Source organism: Tenrec ecaudatus, chromosome 2 (assembly GCF_050624435.1).
Source record: "Tenrec ecaudatus isolate mTenEca1 chromosome 2, mTenEca1.hap1, whole genome shotgun sequence".
In the NCBI taxonomy this organism is placed as follows: Eukaryota; Metazoa; Chordata; class Mammalia; order Afrosoricida; family Tenrecidae; genus Tenrec; species Tenrec ecaudatus.
The window spans coordinates 114,914,299-114,932,035 of record NC_134531.1 but is presented as its reverse complement, the minus strand read 5'-3'; the positions used below and the strand labels follow the sequence as shown (position 1 = coordinate 114,932,035).

At 42.1% G+C, this 17,737-nt stretch overlaps 2 protein-coding genes across 3 annotated transcripts in view; one reads left to right on the top strand and one right to left on the bottom strand.

Moving 5' to 3' along the window:
- MCC (MCC regulator of Wnt signaling pathway) overlaps positions 1–11,997 on the top strand; it is a 316,952-nt gene extending 304,955 nt beyond the window's left edge. Inside the window, exons 16-17 of the mRNA XM_075541396.1 lie at positions 2,176–2,298; positions 2,967–11,997. Coding sequence (XP_075397511.1) covers positions 2,176–2,298; positions 2,967–3,147 — 304 coding nt within the window. The 3' untranslated portion in view covers positions 3,148–11,997. The remainder of the gene's footprint in view (positions 1–2,175; positions 2,299–2,966) is intronic.
- DCP2 (decapping mRNA 2) overlaps positions 8,711–17,737 on the bottom strand; it is a 65,583-nt gene continuing 56,556 nt past the window's right edge. For both annotated transcript variants that reach the window (XM_075541397.1, XM_075541398.1), the window contains one exon: positions 8,711–16,940. In XM_075541397.1, the coding sequence (XP_075397512.1) occupies positions 16,777–16,940 (164 nt within the window). In that variant the 3' untranslated portion in view covers positions 8,711–16,776. The remainder of the gene's footprint in view (positions 16,941–17,737) is intronic.

Below are 17,737 nucleotides of genomic sequence, written 5' to 3'. Positions count from 1 at the left end.
CTGTAAAGACATATAGCCTTGGAAACCCACAGGGACAGTTCTACCCTGCCCAGTATGGTCCTATGAGTCGGAATCAACTGGATGGAAGTGGGTCTGGAAGTTTGTTCCTCCCGCAGCCACCAAGGCTGCTCAGTAGGCTGAGAAAGGAGCTGGGGACTTGGGGGTGGGGTGAGTTGCTTAGCCCAAGATGCCATTCTCACTTCTGGTGGGAAATGCTGCCCCTCTGGGATCCCGTGGGAACTGCAGGCAGGTGTGAGCTGACAGCATGGTCACTCAGCAGTGCCTCCACAGCAAATGGGGGCCACTTTTACAAGAAGCTCTGCCTGTCTGTCCCTCCTGCTTGGGGCTGGGGCTAGACCCAGCAAGGGTGGGAGGATGCTGTCAACTGAGTCATAGGAAGACCAGGCTGGTTGCTAGGCTCCCCCGGCCCCTGCCATCCTCACCCTGGTGTGGGTTTCTGCGATGCATTTCCTTTCTTGATTAATCAGTTGGCGAGCCTGGCTTGCCCCCTTGGTGACTAAGGGCCAGAAGACTGGTTGTTTGAAGGCCTGGGAGAGCGAGGGTCTGCACCACTGGGCCTCCAGGAAGAGACGTTTCTGCGGGCCCAGGTCACCTGCCTATCTCACAAACTACCTTAGAAAATCACAAAGTTGCAAAAATTCCCAGCAGTGTGAAAATGAGTGAGGTACAAAACGAAAGCACCCCCGCCCCCTCCTGTGGGGCAGCGGTCACCACCACGGAGATTCCCATCAGTCGAGTCTGTTTTTAGTGCGACTTTTTCGTGGTGTGTATTCAAATAAGGGGTCCTGGTGGCACAAGCATTGGACTGCTAACCACAAGGGCGGTGGGTGCAAGCCTCCCAGTGGCCCTTGCAGAAGGACGAGGTGGTCTGCTTCCATAAAGATTGACAGCCTTAGAAAAGCCCTAGGGAGCAGTTCTGTCCTGTCCTGTGGTCACGAAGAGTCTGAATCAAAGCCACAGCAAGGTCTCTGTCGCTCTCAGCCATTGAGGTATTCTGGCCCATAGTGACCCTGTAGGACAGGGTTAGAACTGCTTGTGGATTTCCAAGACTCACTCTTAGTAGAAAAACCCCTCTTTCTCCCTGGGAGCAACCGGTGGTTTAAACTTCTGACCTTGCAATTAGCAACCTAGCACATACCACTACACTACCAAATTCCTGGGCAAAATGCTTTCCTAAAAAGGATGTTTTCATTAAAATCCATTGCCCCTCTAAACCTCGTGAATGTCGGTCACTTTAAAAAAGTAATTGCAAGGCATTTACATAGTATGCTACTCTTTGATTAACGGATATACTGGAGTGTAAGCCGATCTGAATATCAGTGCGGCACCTAATTTTACCACAAAAACTGCATTAAAAATGTGCTGAAAAGTGGCGATACTGGGAGGGTGGCGGGAAGGTGGGGTAGAAAGGGGGAACCGTTTAAAAGGATCTACATGTGACCTCCTCCCTGGGGGACAGACAAAAGAAAAGTGGATGAGGGGAGATGTCGGACAGTGTAAGACATGACAAAATAATAATTATAAATTATCAAAGGGATCTGTTGCCCAGATGGAGAACTGTCAGATGAGGGTGCAAATATACATTCCTTAAAGGGAAACAAGAACTTTCAACATGAGGAACATACGGTATCACTTCCTCTATTATCACCTTTTTGTGTGGCTTGAGCTGGGCAGGCTCAGCGTGGTTCCCAGGATCTTAACTGCGTCTGGGTGGGCAGCACAAGCCGGGAAGATGGCATTCCTACACCCCTGAGGGGCTCGGTGCTGGGGCATCTTGGGGAAGCCGGGAGACGGGGGTTTGTGGGCAGCCTGCTGAGAGTCTGTATGCCAACAGCATACAGTAACTTCTAAAGATTAACTTGTCTCCCATCCGGAAGATTAATAACAGAAATTCCTGACTTGTTCCTTTTTGACATGGGCCAGATTTCTAAAGGAACAGGCTCAGGTGGCCTTTGAGAATGCAGTGGGGTAAGGTGTTCCTGCTGAGAGGCCAGTGCTGCTCTTGGTCCTGGAGTAGTTTCTTTTTCATACCCTTGCCTTTGGACTTGGCAAGCTAAACCAGTTCCCCACCCCACCCCCTCCTTCCCACCATCCAGGGGCCACCCCCACCAGCATCTCAAGTTACTCAGCTTGGGTTGTCTCTCCTTGATGCAGAGAAAAGAAGTTGAAGTCCAGAGTTCAAGAGCTGGTGAACGCCTTGGAAAGACTCACCAAGAGCAGCGAGATTAGACATCAGCAGTCAGCAGAGTTCGTTAATGACCTGAAACGGGCCAACAGGTAACAGCTGGGTGGATGCTATGTGTAGACAAGCCCCAGACAGACAAGTCCACATCCCTGTGAAAGGGCTACATGGGAGGAACCAGGGGCATCACACGGGAACAGAAAAGGCAGCTGGCCTTCCTCAGCCCTGGTCTAAGCCTGACCCGGGCCTACCCCAGTTCATGAGGCCTGTACACTCTGGGTAAAAGCATTAGCTTACGGCCTAAGTAAATGCTTTGAACCACCCAAACTGAGAGGGAGTGCGAGCAGTGGGAGCCTCTGTTCTCATCCTAGATGAGACCACCTAGACTTGACAGCCTATGGGCACCCCTGCAACTTGAACTTGACCATCTTTTGCAAGCAAGCATGGAACATTATATTTGTGTTTAAATAATGGATTTTTATAATTCATCTAACTCTTCTGCTTATGTATTCTGGGTTTGGCTAGTTGATTTTAACTCATGTAAACCCCTTCCTAAGGCGTTAAAGTGACAAATCCTGAAGTAACAATGGTTACGCCAAATAGAGGAATGGCCATGAGGGCTGAAATACTGGTTCTGTGCTGCCTCTGATCCCCTGAGTTTTAGGCTTTGCGGGAAGCGTTTGAGTGGTTTAATAGAATCCTGGTTTCAAGTGGGACAGGCTGTCTCACTGTCTTCACTCTCGTTTCCCCCGCTCCCACACAGCAACCTGGTGGCTGCCTATGAGAAAGCCAAGAAGAAGCACCAAAATAAACTGAAGAAGCTGGAGTCTCAGATGATGGCCATGGTGGAGAGGCATGAGACTCAAGTGAGGATGCTCAAACAAAGAATAGCTCTCCTAGAAGAGGAGAACTCCAGGCCACACACCAACGAAACTTCACTCTAACAGGCTTTCCAGCACCAAAGTTATTGCCTGTAGAAGCCAAGCTGTAGCAGGCCACCAGGGGAAGGAGGGTCTTTGGGGGCAGAGTACCTGTTTGGGAGAATCGGAACAGGGAAGCTGGGCAGGTAGGTAAGCACTTGGACAACTGAGTGCCGTCAGCTAGCCCGAGGCTGAGCAGCCCGGGGACTCTGGTGTGGACTTGATCCAGACGGGCGGGGTGCTGCTTCCCCTCCCAGGCCCACAGATGGCGTGGACATACACGTTCTGTACTCCGCAGTAGTACCCGGCTTCTCCTTTCAGCACTCGCCTCTCATTTTCCTGTCTTTTGTGAGCTGAAGGTTGTTTATCTGTGAAATCCCAGCCATTTACTTACATGATCTTCCATTTTCTATTTCTTTTTGGCAGACAATGGGTTTATCTTCCAGTTCCCCCAAATTCTCCTCTTTGTTCCTTCAGTGAAATCTGACAGGTTAGCATCTAGCAGAACTGCTGGTTGGAGACTGAAACAAGGCTTTGGTTTCTGAGTCCCATGTCTCAAACATGGCTCTGTTGTGGCTTCAGGTCACAAGAAGGTAGAGTGTGGGTCTTTATAGTAAACTTATATCCTAAATTTGAAGTAGTGCAGGCCTGTGCTGGACCAGGTCTGACTGCGAGAAGGAAGTCTCCCTCTGCCTTTCGTCTGCCTTTCGAACTGGAGACAAGGGCTTCGATGGGAACTTGTGACGGACATTCCCTTGCCCAGTGGAGCCACGAATTAGAGGTGAGAATGTTAATGACAGGTACAGTGGAGTTAAACAGATTTATCGGGAGTTTCCTTGAGAGCAGGAAATCATTTTTTAAAGTACTTTTCTCTCTAGTCCAGAGCACGACATAATTGCTGTTTTGTAGGAATCAAAACATCCACATGAGGATATATGTACTTCTGAACTTGTCTTCAAGAGTGAGAGGCTGTCCCAAGGCTGGTCGTTTGAAAATACTGCTACTGCCCCGTCGCTCCTTGCGGCATGGAGGGAGAATGGCGGCGGGAGTGAGTGGTGATTGTGGGCTGCCATCAAGTCAGCAACTTGACAGCCTTATGCAGAGCAGAATGAAACCATGTCCACGCCTCCTGCACCCCCTGGCTGTCACTGGTAATGTTTGAGTCCATTGTCATAGCCCTTGTTTTTGCCGATCCTCTACCAAACCTGATAGTCTCTTCCAGAATGGCGGTGAAGGCCTCCTTTCACCCTGAAACCAATTAAATTCCGAGCAAAATGCTGACAAGGCCAGGCAGGAGTACCTGAATCCTTTCAAAAGTAAATTCGTTATTCCTTTTCTGCCTCAGCCTCCTCTCATCCTAACCCCACCCCCTTCCTTTCAGTTCTGTAGCTGCCCCACACCGATACATTTTAAAGGACCACTCGTAGTAAACTTACCCATGTCCACTTGCGGGTGAAGGACACCGTGAAACAGAGAACATGTCCTCGCCAGCCTGGGCCCTGATTGTACTGACGCTTCCTGACCCTTATACTTCAACCGAAGGCTTTTAAATTGTGGTGAGTGGGTGAGAACTATTTCCCAGGCAGAAGTACCGCATGTCTAAGAATATAGAACAAAAGATCCTCTTTGCAAATGACCAGACTCTCCCATCCATGAGCATAGATCTCTTCTCTAGTATGTACAAGGAGGCTTCAAAAGTTTGACGACTGTGGAATTAAAATATGAAACTGCCTAAGGGCTGTTTTGAAGTCCTCATTTATATGAAGGTGGTTCTCCAGCCACCTTCAAATGGGAAAGGATACTTAGGCTATGACCTTGGAGGAACGATTTTCTAGGCCCCAAACCACCAGAAGGCCCAACTTTTTGGTGTTCAGGTCACTGTGAAAATGCCCATTGTCTTGCATCTGTTTGAATCCATCAATGACTCAAAGTTGGGTGTTATAAACAATTCGTTTTTTCCCTTTCTAGATAAATTTGCATTTTATGAGAAAAGTTGCTTGCCTGGAAAAATACGCAAAAACCCTTTTCATCGGTAAAATAAGAGTTTCCACATTTTCCCAGCTTGCCCTGGGCCTGCTCCCCCCCCCCCCCCCCCAGCTGACTGGGATGTGCAATGGTGAGCTGCTCACGGCTGGCTTTATTGTGACTAACAGGCATCGAAAGGGCGCTTGTCGTTTTCACAACGGCGCACTAAAACGGACGGGAATCAAGACTTCCCACTGGCCGTGGCGCCCACCATTTTTGCTCCAAATGAAAACAGAAAACCCACCCTTATACTGCTTTAGACAGTATAAGAACCTGGTATTACTGGTCCTCCCTGGCCTGAATTTTTAGTTTATACTTCAACTTAATGTTTTTAAATACTTGGTGAGTGGGTAAAAATTATGTTCCAGGCAAAAAGTGTTGCATTTATAAACAATATAGAATAAAAGATTTTTTTAATGGTTTATTTCCTTCCCTGATATTTTTCAAATATGGTTAATACACAACTCTTGTCAAAGGTGAACCAACCAGCCCTTAGTTACGCATCATTTTAGGGTCTCCTGAAAGTGTACTGATTACATAAATGATGGCAGGTGCCTGGCTCCAGGAAATTTGTCTAAGTTGACTCTGCCTGAATTTTTCTCCAGACAGGAGGCTGGTTTAGGTGAACAGCCCCCTCAGGGACACGAAGTCTTTTGGGTTCTAGCTTGTATAAGGTAACACATCTGGGGGTCTTTGTTTTCCCAGTGGTTATGCTTTTTGGCAATCACATTCTCTGTTCAGCCTTTAGCTCCTGATAAAATGGGGCAAGAGGAGAAGGACCCGTTTCACAGTTCCCTGGGAGTGCTTTGTCGCTGTTCAATTGTGCTCAATTGAAACAAACAAAATTGACCCAGGCAGCAGACTTTTTGTTCAGGCAAAAAAGACTTCTTTGCCAGTGGAGGTAATTAACTGTTTAACATTCATTCTCATCTGCTAGAGTGTCAGGTTTTTGAAGGTTATATCCCATGCTGCCTGAAACTGGAATGTTAGGTTAATAAAATATTAAGTGCGAGTTAAACAAAATTGCTCAATACTCCTTTCAGATGCATGTACTTCTTACTATATCTTCTAAGCTTACAGCCGTACTGAGCAGGGATTGAGGGAAATGTGAAACTCTCAAAGGCTCCTGTTTCCCAGCTGTATACAGATGAACTGCCTGTAACTGGCCGAACTCCAGAAGGTCTCCTAGCGTCCAGAAATTACCCTGCAATTTTTTTTCAATCTGATCAATTAAATCTGAATAATCTAGGGTTAATCCTGAGACCTTAAGTGAAGTGCCGAGTTACCCAGACCACAGGAATACAACAGTCAATGCATTCCCTCCACAAGTTTCTGCTGTTTTCAAATGTGTTAGTACAGGACCCAGACAGCCTATAAAGAATTTAAAAGAAAAATCCTGTTAAGTTGACAGCTGGAGGAGAGGTAGCAAACAGCTCTATAGCTACAAAGACTCCAGACTGAAGAAACATTTCTGAGAATTCTGCACTTGAACTTCCATTAGCTTGCCAAAGAGTTGCCACAGGTTTTGTTTTGGATTGGGGGAAACGAGGCTGTTAAGTCAACCTTCTTTTTTCTGCATAAGTGACAGTGTTGTAGAATAACACTATAAAACATTCGGGGGGAAATTCACAGCAACTGTAGAAATGCTAGACTCATCGCCTTTTAATCTCACATGTCCAGAAGCTGGGAACTGCTTTGTAAAAGAGGTATAGCTTATTACAGAATAAAAATTATGCCTTTGCTGCAAAGTTTTTCTTGAGGTTCATCCAAATCCCACCCTAGGTTAATCAAAACGATGTGTGTACATAGGTCTGATGGCTAACTCTGCACCTATTTCACACACTTCACTAAGCGAGTTGCCTTGGCTGCAAGTGCTTGACTTCAGAACTAGAACCAGAAATACCGATATAATGAGTGCTGGCTGCTGGCCCCAAACAGAGCACCACCGGGCCAGCAGTGGCTCTTAAATTACAAGCAAGTAGAAAAAGATGCAATTTGAAGAGCTATACATGCCTGTGCGCGTGAATCCATTACAGAGGAAGAATGGTGCGCACAGATCATTACACACCCTTGGTGAGGATTTCCAATAGATAACTTCTCTGCCACATTGCATATGAGAGGAACATCATCGTCCCTTTAACAGTACAACTGTTCATTGGTGTTGGAAGTGTTTGAGGAGATCCATATGCATTTTCAATGGATACCTGTGCCTGCATCCACATAACTTTTATTTACATGTACCTGTTGGATAACCACAACCTTGGTACTACAGGCCACTTGATAATCATCTATCAGCAGAGCAAGCTCCGCCAAAATAGCCCAAAATGAACACTGGTGCTCTGGCTTAGCTTAATCATTTTTGCTCTATCTACTTCCGCACGTTTTCCCAAATCCAACCCATGTGGAAGAATTGTTCAGTTTACAGAACTCACATAAGACCCACTTACAGTGCTCATGGCAGGGCTGCCAAGTGAAGGATGGCCCCTAATCGGCTTTTATTTGAATCTAATGCAAAGATAATGAAACATGTTAGCTTTATTTCTAGCGCTAATCAGTTGTTAGACACTTTGTCAAGATTTATTTACTTAGCATGAGATTAGATTTCCTATTTGAAAATGTGCTTCTTTTATACCACTTGAATTAGAAACCCTGCTTGAAGTACTGTCAGTTACTAAAGCACAGGTGACTAAGTTTGCATTTGTCAGTATTGTTCTACTGTTTGTACTCAACTGCTTGTTTTAAGCTGCGACTTTACACTGTACTATACCTTGTAATTTTTTAGATTCTTTGCTTGTATGGCTTTAACTGTTTCCAGACGCCTTTAGTTTTAGCTGCTGTAAAATAGCTGTGTGTTATTTGATATAGAATTGTTTTTTAAAAATCCATTTATTTATACAGAGACATTTATAATATTTTACGAACATTCTTATATTCTGAATAAATATTTCTAATGCCATGATGTATTAACAGTAAAGAAGCTGTTCTTATGTACAACATGTAAGTATGAAACTCCTGCTGCTTCCCATTAACAGCGGGGGGAAGGGTGTCCCCTGCAGTACTAATAGCTAACACGCTTGACTGCTAGGCAGAAAGTTGCGAGTTGGGGAAGGCACTCAAGGTACCTTGGCCACTGAAAACCCTATGGAGGCGCCAGCAATTGGGCCACCTCCATAGCAACTGGAAGTAAGATTATATGAAGTAAAAAACTTTAGCATCCAAAGAAACTTCATTTGGTGCCAATTTTTCCCTTTGGTTTCATTCTTACAACAATTTGACATGAATGTGAAGTTATCAAAGAATTGTTTAACATCAAGAATTGAAAGTGCGAAAAATATCATGACTACTAGAAATAGCAAACAGCTTCTCAACCTGTGGGTTAAAGGAAGCCTATCACTAAGTTCAAATTGCACTCTTGAAGTAAGCTAGCTTTGGCATTAGGAATGTAATTACCTTGGCTACTTTTAGCAAAGAGCTTGGGTCTCTAATGAAGAGTGCGTAACTTCCCACGCTGAGCTCTGAGGGCAGCCAAGCAGCATATGGCACAAATTTACATAGTACTAGAAATTACATATCTAACATCTCAGGGCCACCACTACACTCTTGCTTTAAAGCAACAACCAGTTCAAGAGCGTATAGAACCTACTGCTATCAATTCCACTTCTTAACTACTTGGCAAAGGGCTTTCAAGCAGACTTCTCGTTCTCCCATGGAAGTGGCTGGTGAGTCTGAACTGCTGACCTTGCTGTTAACCGCCCAATTTCTAGACACCCACAGAGCCACAGGGCTCCACCAGAGCCAGAAAGTAATACACTCCTTCTATTTTCATTTTAACAACATGCTCTCTCATGAGTCCACAGATGGCTGCTAAGATCAAAAGACGACCAACTTGGAGCCCAAATACCAAGTAGGAATACGAGAAACCAGGTTACGGTATAACCAAAATTGCTCAAAGCAATTTTTTATTAATATGGCACTACAAATACTCTAAATCTAACATGCTCTTACAGAAAGCCAGTATTTGAACAATCATTTAACAACATAAAGAGAAAATTTCCATAACTCAAAGTGAATTTTATAAAAGGTTTTTAAATTTCTAAACTGGTCTTATTTGCATCAAAAGGCTTTCAAAGTCATACCACAATACCTGCAAAGATAATAACTTTATTCGTTTTCTCAATGAAGAATATTGTCTTCAGTGCTACCTGCTATCCATAATCTGAAGGACGGAGGAGAGCTGCCCTTGTGAGTATGTTGAGACTAACTGGTAGGAAGGACAATAATCAAACATTTCGATCTAAAACTTACCGTGTAACACTGAGAGAAAGAGACTATGTTATGGTTCAGCCAGAATGTATTAAGAACCCAGAGTGTGTTCTAAAGAGCCAATTCTTTTAACTACAAGGCAAGCTCAACAGGCATTTTTTTTTCACTCATCTTTCCCCCTAAATGCTTGACACACACACAAGAAGCACCACGAAGTTCATTACTCCAGAGACAGTCACTTTAATGGTTTACTTGACAGTGCTTCTCTAAGCGCTACAATGCCCTAGAAGATAAACGTAACAAGACGTTGCTCTTATTTAGGCAAAATTTAAAGATCAAATCATTTTATATAAAATGACTCATGAGTTTTACATAAAGTCCAGTTTTCTTAATTGAATATATTTAGAACTATCGCATTAACTTTTTCAACCAGCTTTTGTAGGTCTCCCTCAAAATCATTTATCATGAATATTACCTATTCTCCACAGTATATGTAAAAGTCTTATCAAGGTATTAAGAGAAACTGGCATTTTTTCCTTTTAAACTAAACTTTATGCTTTTATTTAGACTAGGCAAAAGATAATATTTAAAGTTTGAATTGTACATAGATCTCAGATGAGTCAATACTTACCAAAGATGATTTCTACAAGATATTACTAAAGTGTAGTTTTACACAAACATCAAAAAAAGTACACACGAAACAATGTAGGAAAACAACTCATTTTTTTGTTACTGAAGAAAAAACTGCTAATACCCATAAAAATGGAAATCAGTCTAATGTTCTAAACAGAAATATGAGTAGAAGAATAAAATTAGACTTACTTCTTTGGGCACTTGCATTTCAACGTAAAAGACTGGGCTCCGTATACAAACCTAAGACGGAGGTGTCTGTCTTCTGTACGCTTCCATCAGTGCATATGTACAAGGGCATTTGAAAACGCTCATGGAACAATTTTAAAGATAATGGAACTTTCACACCAGCTCTTTGAAGGCTCTGCATATAGTAAGTCCATTGAGAGTAGACGTCCACTGCTTCTCTAGGTTTCAAAAGGCCTCATCTAACCAGCCAACCTGTTGGAGAAGTTCCTACCTTTCTAAATCAATTACAAGAACCTTTATTTGCTGTCAAATCTAGTCTATTCATAATATCAAGAAAGGAAAGCCAAGGTAAACAAGCAGCCATCTAACTCAGAAGCAACAAAGCCCACATGGAAGAAGCACACCAGCCTGTGTGACCACGAGGTGGCAAAAGGATGAGGTATCAGGCATCAAAGAACAAAAAAATATAATTGTGAATGAGGAAGAGAGCGCATGAGGACCCAAAGCCCATCTGTAGGCAACTGGACATCCCCTTAGGGAAGGGTCACGGGGAGGAGACGAGCTAGTCAGGGTACAGTGAAGCAACGATGAGACAACTTTCCTCTAGTTCCTAAATGCTTCCCCGAGCCCCCCACTACCATGATCCCAATACTACCTTACAAATCTGTCCAGACCAGAAGATGTACACTGATACAAATAGGAAGTAGAAACACAGGGAATCCAGGATGGATGATTCCTTCAGGACCAGTGGTGAGAATAACAATACCAGGAGGGTGGGGTAGAAAGGGGGAACAGGTTACAAGTAGGGGCCCTCAAACTTTTTAAACGGCCAGTTCACTGTTGGAGGCCTAGACTATAGTTTTTTAAATATATATGAAAAAATTCCTATACACATTGGACGAGTCGGCTGCTAAGCAGGAGAGGCAGCGGCAGCAAAACACCCGGTGGGCCAGATAAATGTTCTCGGTGGGCCACATGTGGCCTGCAGGCCATAGTTTGAGAACCCCTAGATTACAGGAATCTACATATAACCTCCTTCCTGGGGACAGACAACAAAAAAGTGGGTTAAGGGACCTGTCAGTCAGTATAAGATATGACAAAATAATTTATAAATTATCAAGGGTTCATGGGGGAAATGAGCTGATGCCAGGGGTTTACATGGAGAGCAAATGTTTTAAGAATTATGAGGGTAACAAATGTACTTTATACAATTGATGTATGGATTGTGGTAAGAGTTGTATGAGTCCCCAATAAAATGATTTTTTTAAATAGACCCAAAAAAACAAAAAAGGGAAAGGAAAGCCAAAGTATCATTTTACAAATAACTGGCTAATTAATAAAAGTTGTGGCCAAAATATTTCACCCTATAATTCTGAGCTTTTTGTTTCAGAATCTCAGGATACTAACAAATTAAAAGGTTGGATTTTAAAAAATGTTATTTTCCATATCAAAAAGTGCACTACCCCTTCAGAGACTGAGAAACATCAGAAGGATGTCTGTACGCCCCCAGGCATAAAGTTTTCTTTGTTCCCAAACCAACTGGGTTGCTATGCACACAAGGAGGCGCAAAAGAGCAGAAGTGTCCACACTGCAAGGAGAGGAGTGGATAACCGTTACCTACAAATTTCCACAGTGACAAAGGAGGCTGGACACTCGGCAGTCTCTCCGTGATCACCACCAAGCTATCTGATAAAAAACAATAGTTCTTCCAACGACACACAACACAGTGGCCAATAACACAGCCTTCCTCCACCACCACCACCACCACCAAAATAAAAAAATCCCAGCTGCCTCCGAGAACCTTTTCACCAAAAAGTAAGCTCCCAAGGGGGTGGCTCTTCTGCTGGGCCAAAAGAAGGCATGGGGATCAAGAGAATGGTCCACGTGGGACAAAGTTACAAAAATAGGTCACCGGTAGCTGCGTTTTGTCTCTCTCTCAGAGCGCACACACTGATCCTAGACGCTTGTCAGGGTCAATCTCCCATAGAGATGATCGTGTTTCACGCTGCTGCCTTAGCCCAACTAGCATCCCTAGATAAAGGATTTCTTTACTGGAAATTGATTGACCCCGGGACTCAATGATCTGATTATTAACATCCTTCAAGAGAAGGCTTTTAATAGTCATCATAGTTGTGTGTGTTTTCCCCCATACATTTCTTTGTACTTTGTAAAAGTCTAAATAACTGAGCTAATGGAGACTTAACCTTCGAGCACACTCCCCTCCGAGACTGAAAATGACTAACACCTGACTGATCACGGGTAGAGAGCCATTTTGACCTGCCAAGCACCATTGGGAAATGTGTAACAGCTTTCACAGGCCGTATAAAATTCTCAACTTGGAAATCAGCCTGATGTATTTGGTCAAACATTTCATTAACTCACCCTAATGTGACGGCTGAAACTACTCTTTGGTGGCACATGTAGTCACATGGTACTGATGAACAGGACCCCAGGCTGCATGGTCCCAGCCCCTGCTTTAGGGAATATCTGTTTATAGGAAAGCAGAGTAATCCAGTGCGGCTGGATTCGTAAAGGACCAAGCTCTGAAACACTGGATTTATGGCAACCATACCTAGAAAACAGGGCCTGTTTCTAGAGACAGAAAAAGCTTGGAGATAGCCACACTGCCTGGGCTAGTCAAAGACCACATTTCTGGCCTTTTGCATCCTACAGCACACAGGTTGGTATACCTCCTAAAATGTCTTAACTCTTTGACCCAGTAATTACAGCTGTCTTCTATCTTCTAGGCAAATTTGCTCTATAACAGTAGCACCTCATACTTTTTTCAACTGCAATACAGAATTTGCTTTAAAAGCATGGGAGTGAGCCTGTCCTGCTCACTTTCAATCTGCTGCCTTTAGATCACAGGCATGCAGATGGCAACAACTCAATCATCCTATTATTTTTATAATTTTTGGCAACGATATAAATGCCCTTCAGTACAAAAACCAGGAACTCCAGCTATGCTTCTACAAGCAACTAGGACTAAGGTTGTTTTACTAAGACCTGGTGATCCTAAGGTCTTACTTATCACTAATCCTAAATTACAGCAATGCATATTCTCTCCAGCTTAAAAATACTCAAAATCAAAGTTACTAGGTTACATTTATTTTTCTTCAACCAGAAAAATGTTACTGTCTCTAACTTTATTTTAACTCTAACTAACTACAAGAAAAATACTGCTACAGAAACAATAGATTTCAACAGGTAAGCATAACATTGTTTGTCAATCAAAACAAAGTCTCTGAACAGGTGGGAAATTCACAATTAAAGTCATCAAAATTAATAAAAGACTTTTGGCACAAAGACTTTTATAACTGACTTTGCTCTTTACAGTTTGAATTGATTGTTGGTGAGCAAACGAAGTGAGGGAGCAGGTGATGAAACATCTGCACAATGCTCGCAGGCATCGGCTCTGACCTTTTCTAGAGACCACCACGCTGCTGAATCCACAGAAGATGCAGTTCCTGCAGCCGAGGTTACATTTCGCTTAGATTTTGCACTTCTAGTTTCTATTACACAAATATTCAAGCCTTAAAAGTATCAACCCAATTTGAAAGCATAAAGCTAACTTTGCTATAAATCTTCATTTTGTACTAATTTTAATAGAAAAATAAGGTTTTCCAAAGCTCAACATAGTAAACAGTCATCACAACTCCTGACAATGTAGAAAACTTGCATTTTATACATTAACAAAAAATCCAAATTAATTTTCAAATGCCTGTAGTAAAAGTCACCTGGTCTAAAAAGAGTTCTATTAGGCTCTCAGACCTCTTCGAATACTCATTTCTCAGGAGAGCATCACTGTTTAAAATCTTAAAACCATACATATGCTATTTAACATACACTTATGAAAAAGCATGTAAACTATACCCCCTACGTATTTTGCATTACAATGGTTAAGTAAAAAAATTCATCTAACATCTTATAAATCATAAAAGCACCCACAAACATTCAAAATATGAAAGATTCACAGTGCACTGCACCTTGGAACATATAAGGTTGGAACATAATATTTTAAAAGTGAATTCAAAGACCAATTTATCAAAGACAACACATAATGAAGCCAACAAAACTACTCTTCGCCAGCTTCTTAAAATGCAGCACACTAAATTATTGCATATTCAGCATACTTGTTTACCACTTGATTTCCCCAAACCATCCTAAAATTTTTCAAAGGAGAAATCCAGTGTCTGTACTAAACATGGCCTTTCTCAAGGTAATGTGAACACTGAAAAGTTAACACACAGGCTCACGGGAGTAAGTACAGCGGATGTATACAATGAGGAGTACATCTAACGTGTACATATTCTGCATAGTTAATTCACATCGTATCTCACACACAAACTTTATCACATCTTTTAACATTTTTACACCCATCTATCAAGAGTTAAAAAGTCTAAAAGTGTCATAATCCTATCCCAATAATACCCTTATATTTTGTTCCACAGTGCATTTAATGAAGCAGCCCATCAGCAATGGCATTTAACTATAGTTAACCTACCAAGAATCAAAAAGAGACAATACGTTGGTCCTTGAAGAGGTTAATACCATTCAAGGCCATACATCTGGTAACTACTGCATATACTTGAGTATAAGCCGAGTTTTTTTTTCAGCACATTTTTAATCCAGTTTTTGTAGTAAACTTAGGTGGCTCCACTGACATTCAGGTCGGGTTATACTCGAGTATATACAGTAATCTCATCTTTTAGTATTGAGAACTGAAAATCAACTGTAGGCACCAGAACAACTGACTAAAGTACTCAGAAAGAAAACACATACACACACACACACACACACACAAATATTAAATGGTTTCCAGATGACAGTAAACAAGTGACAATACAATGATTTTACCTGTCAGGCAAAGTAAGGTTTTACTCCCTTAATATTTTGACAGAAATCTGGAATGCTGGGACCAACTACACATATGGCTCAAGGAAGCCCAAGCAAAGCAGCCATATTTCTGGAAATAGTAAGAGCTTCCTCACAACAATGCATTTTAGAAGTCACAGAGTCTCACAACTTTGTCACATTACAAGATGCAGGATTCTAGAAAATGTAATTCTAAACGTACTTACTAAAATTGTAAATTCCTGCTTAGCACCAAGAGGGTGACAATTAAATAGAATTTCTCCTTAATGCCATTTTGAGCTGAAGCAAATTAATATCTAGTGTCTTACAATAGCGGCTTCCATGAAAAGACCCTTTGGGTTAAATATAGCCCTCTTTAAATAAGCTACCTCTACAAAATGAAGATTACTACGATGGCATTTACAAGCAGAGATATTTTGTGGACACCACACATACACGATTTTTTAAACCCATACTGGATAGATGCACTTACACAAATGCTCATGCACCTCCCCACCAATATGAGGTCAGATCACTCAAAACACTAAGAACTCTTAAGTCTAGGTGATTGTCCTCAAGTATAGCTGAAATCTTATTAAAATGCACATTGTCACCCTCATTTGGATTGGAAAATCCTGAAAAATAAGATGCATTCCCAAGAGTGAGTTCTGTACATTATACTTTTATGTTCTGATCTTCCTCTCACTCTAGGGTTTTCAGCATTGCCAATAAAAGCCTACACTGCATTCTCTGCTGCTACTGCAAACTGGAACCTCAAATACCATCTGTTTCCATGTATCAACACTGAGATGCAATGGGGGAAATCTAATGATGTCAGTTTTACATAATATTTACACTGTAAGAAATCTTCCTAAGAACAATATAAATTTATAATACTAAATGTGTGGAGGCAGTCTGGCGATGGCCATCACACCCTGCTGCAGGGCCCTAGCCTCCACGCTTCTCTTCTCTCATCATGCCCTCCCATCAGCAGTCTCCTGGTTCACGACTGCAGCACCACACCATCTACCTCAAGCCTTACCCAAGCTGCACACGTCCTTTAATGAAGTGCTAAGACTTCAGTTAGAATGTGAACACTGTACTGCAGATGCTGGCTCTAACCATAACCTCTCAACAAGGCGCAAATGGAGGAGAACCAGAGATTCTAAGAAGCGGATGAATGCTCTCAATACCCCCCCCCCCCCCCCCCCGCAGCAGATGACCTACAACCACGGACTTCTGTGATGGTTCAACACTCGTGCTCCTTTAGTAATTGTACAGTTTTGTCTTAAAAGGATATCAGCAAATTACGATTGCAATCACCATAATGGATACATGGAACAATTCAACTAGCCTGGTTACTTCAGAACGCAAACACTTTTCTTGATCAGAATACAAAAATAGGGCGCACAATCACACAGAAAGTATGCTCTCAAAACCAGCAACTTAAACTAGCTAGCTAAACACTGAAATGGTACGTCTGTGTAAAAGGTTTTAACTGCATTTACAGTGCATAATCTTGGGGGGGTTTCTTTGCCATTCTCTCCTCCGCACAAAGAGCCGTCTCTTCAGAAACATCACTGCCTCCCTGCATTTCTTTAAAACACCTGAGAAAGGTAAGGCTTGAAGAGACACATACTGAACTGCAACACATCTTGGATCTTGATGCTTCCGTTAACACATTTGTTGCTATTAGAGATCCAAGATTTTCATAATGGCATTGTGATCAAACTTGAAACTCAAAAAGGTTCGGGATGAAAATGGGAACTTGCAATGTCCATTACAGGTCACAGACTGTCCCTCAGCGTGGTCCAGCAACTGATCTTCACCAGAGCAAGGAAAGTCACATGCAGCATCTGCACAGAAAACAAAGCACATAAGCTCATGAATTTACAAAGTAATCAAATACTGTCCTCTAACTTGAGTTATAAATAAACAGACAGAACATACACTTTTCTTCCTATACTCTGAAACTAACTTAAACAGGACCCCACAAGACATTTTCCTTTCTCTAACCTAGTGCCGTACCTTTGTTTATTTCTACACAACTTTTCAGAATTTTATCCTCAGCCTTTATTTTTTTAATATTTAATGTACATTTATTATATGAAGTCCTCCTATATCTGACCTCAGCCTTTCTGACCTTTGACATTCATCTACTTTCAAAAGGGACATACACTAGTCCTCTTAGTACTTAGTACTTTGTGCTAACATAAGGTGAGATTCCTTTGTCCATATCAATCTAAAGAAAAAGCTAAAATTTCAAACATTTAGAATATCTCAACTCCAATTTATCTGGGAATTTTCTTAATTTTTTATAATAGAGCATTGATCTGACCCGAAAAGGAGGTTTTAAATTGGCATGAAGGGGCTAAAGCAGAAATGATTTTTTTAAAAAGGAATAACAGGACAAAGATCTTTGAATGCATTTCTCAAAACTAAAACTCAGATTTATAAATCCACATCATGCCCAACTAAGCTGGAGATAACATGGTTACCTGTGCCACATTTAATGTTCCAGAACACCAATACGGCTTTATAACTATTTTGTGAAATAATTCATGTAGAGAGTATGTTAATTAAATGTTATTAGCCAATTATTTCCCCACCATCCAAGGTACCCAGAAAAGTTCTATTAAGAAGATACCTACCC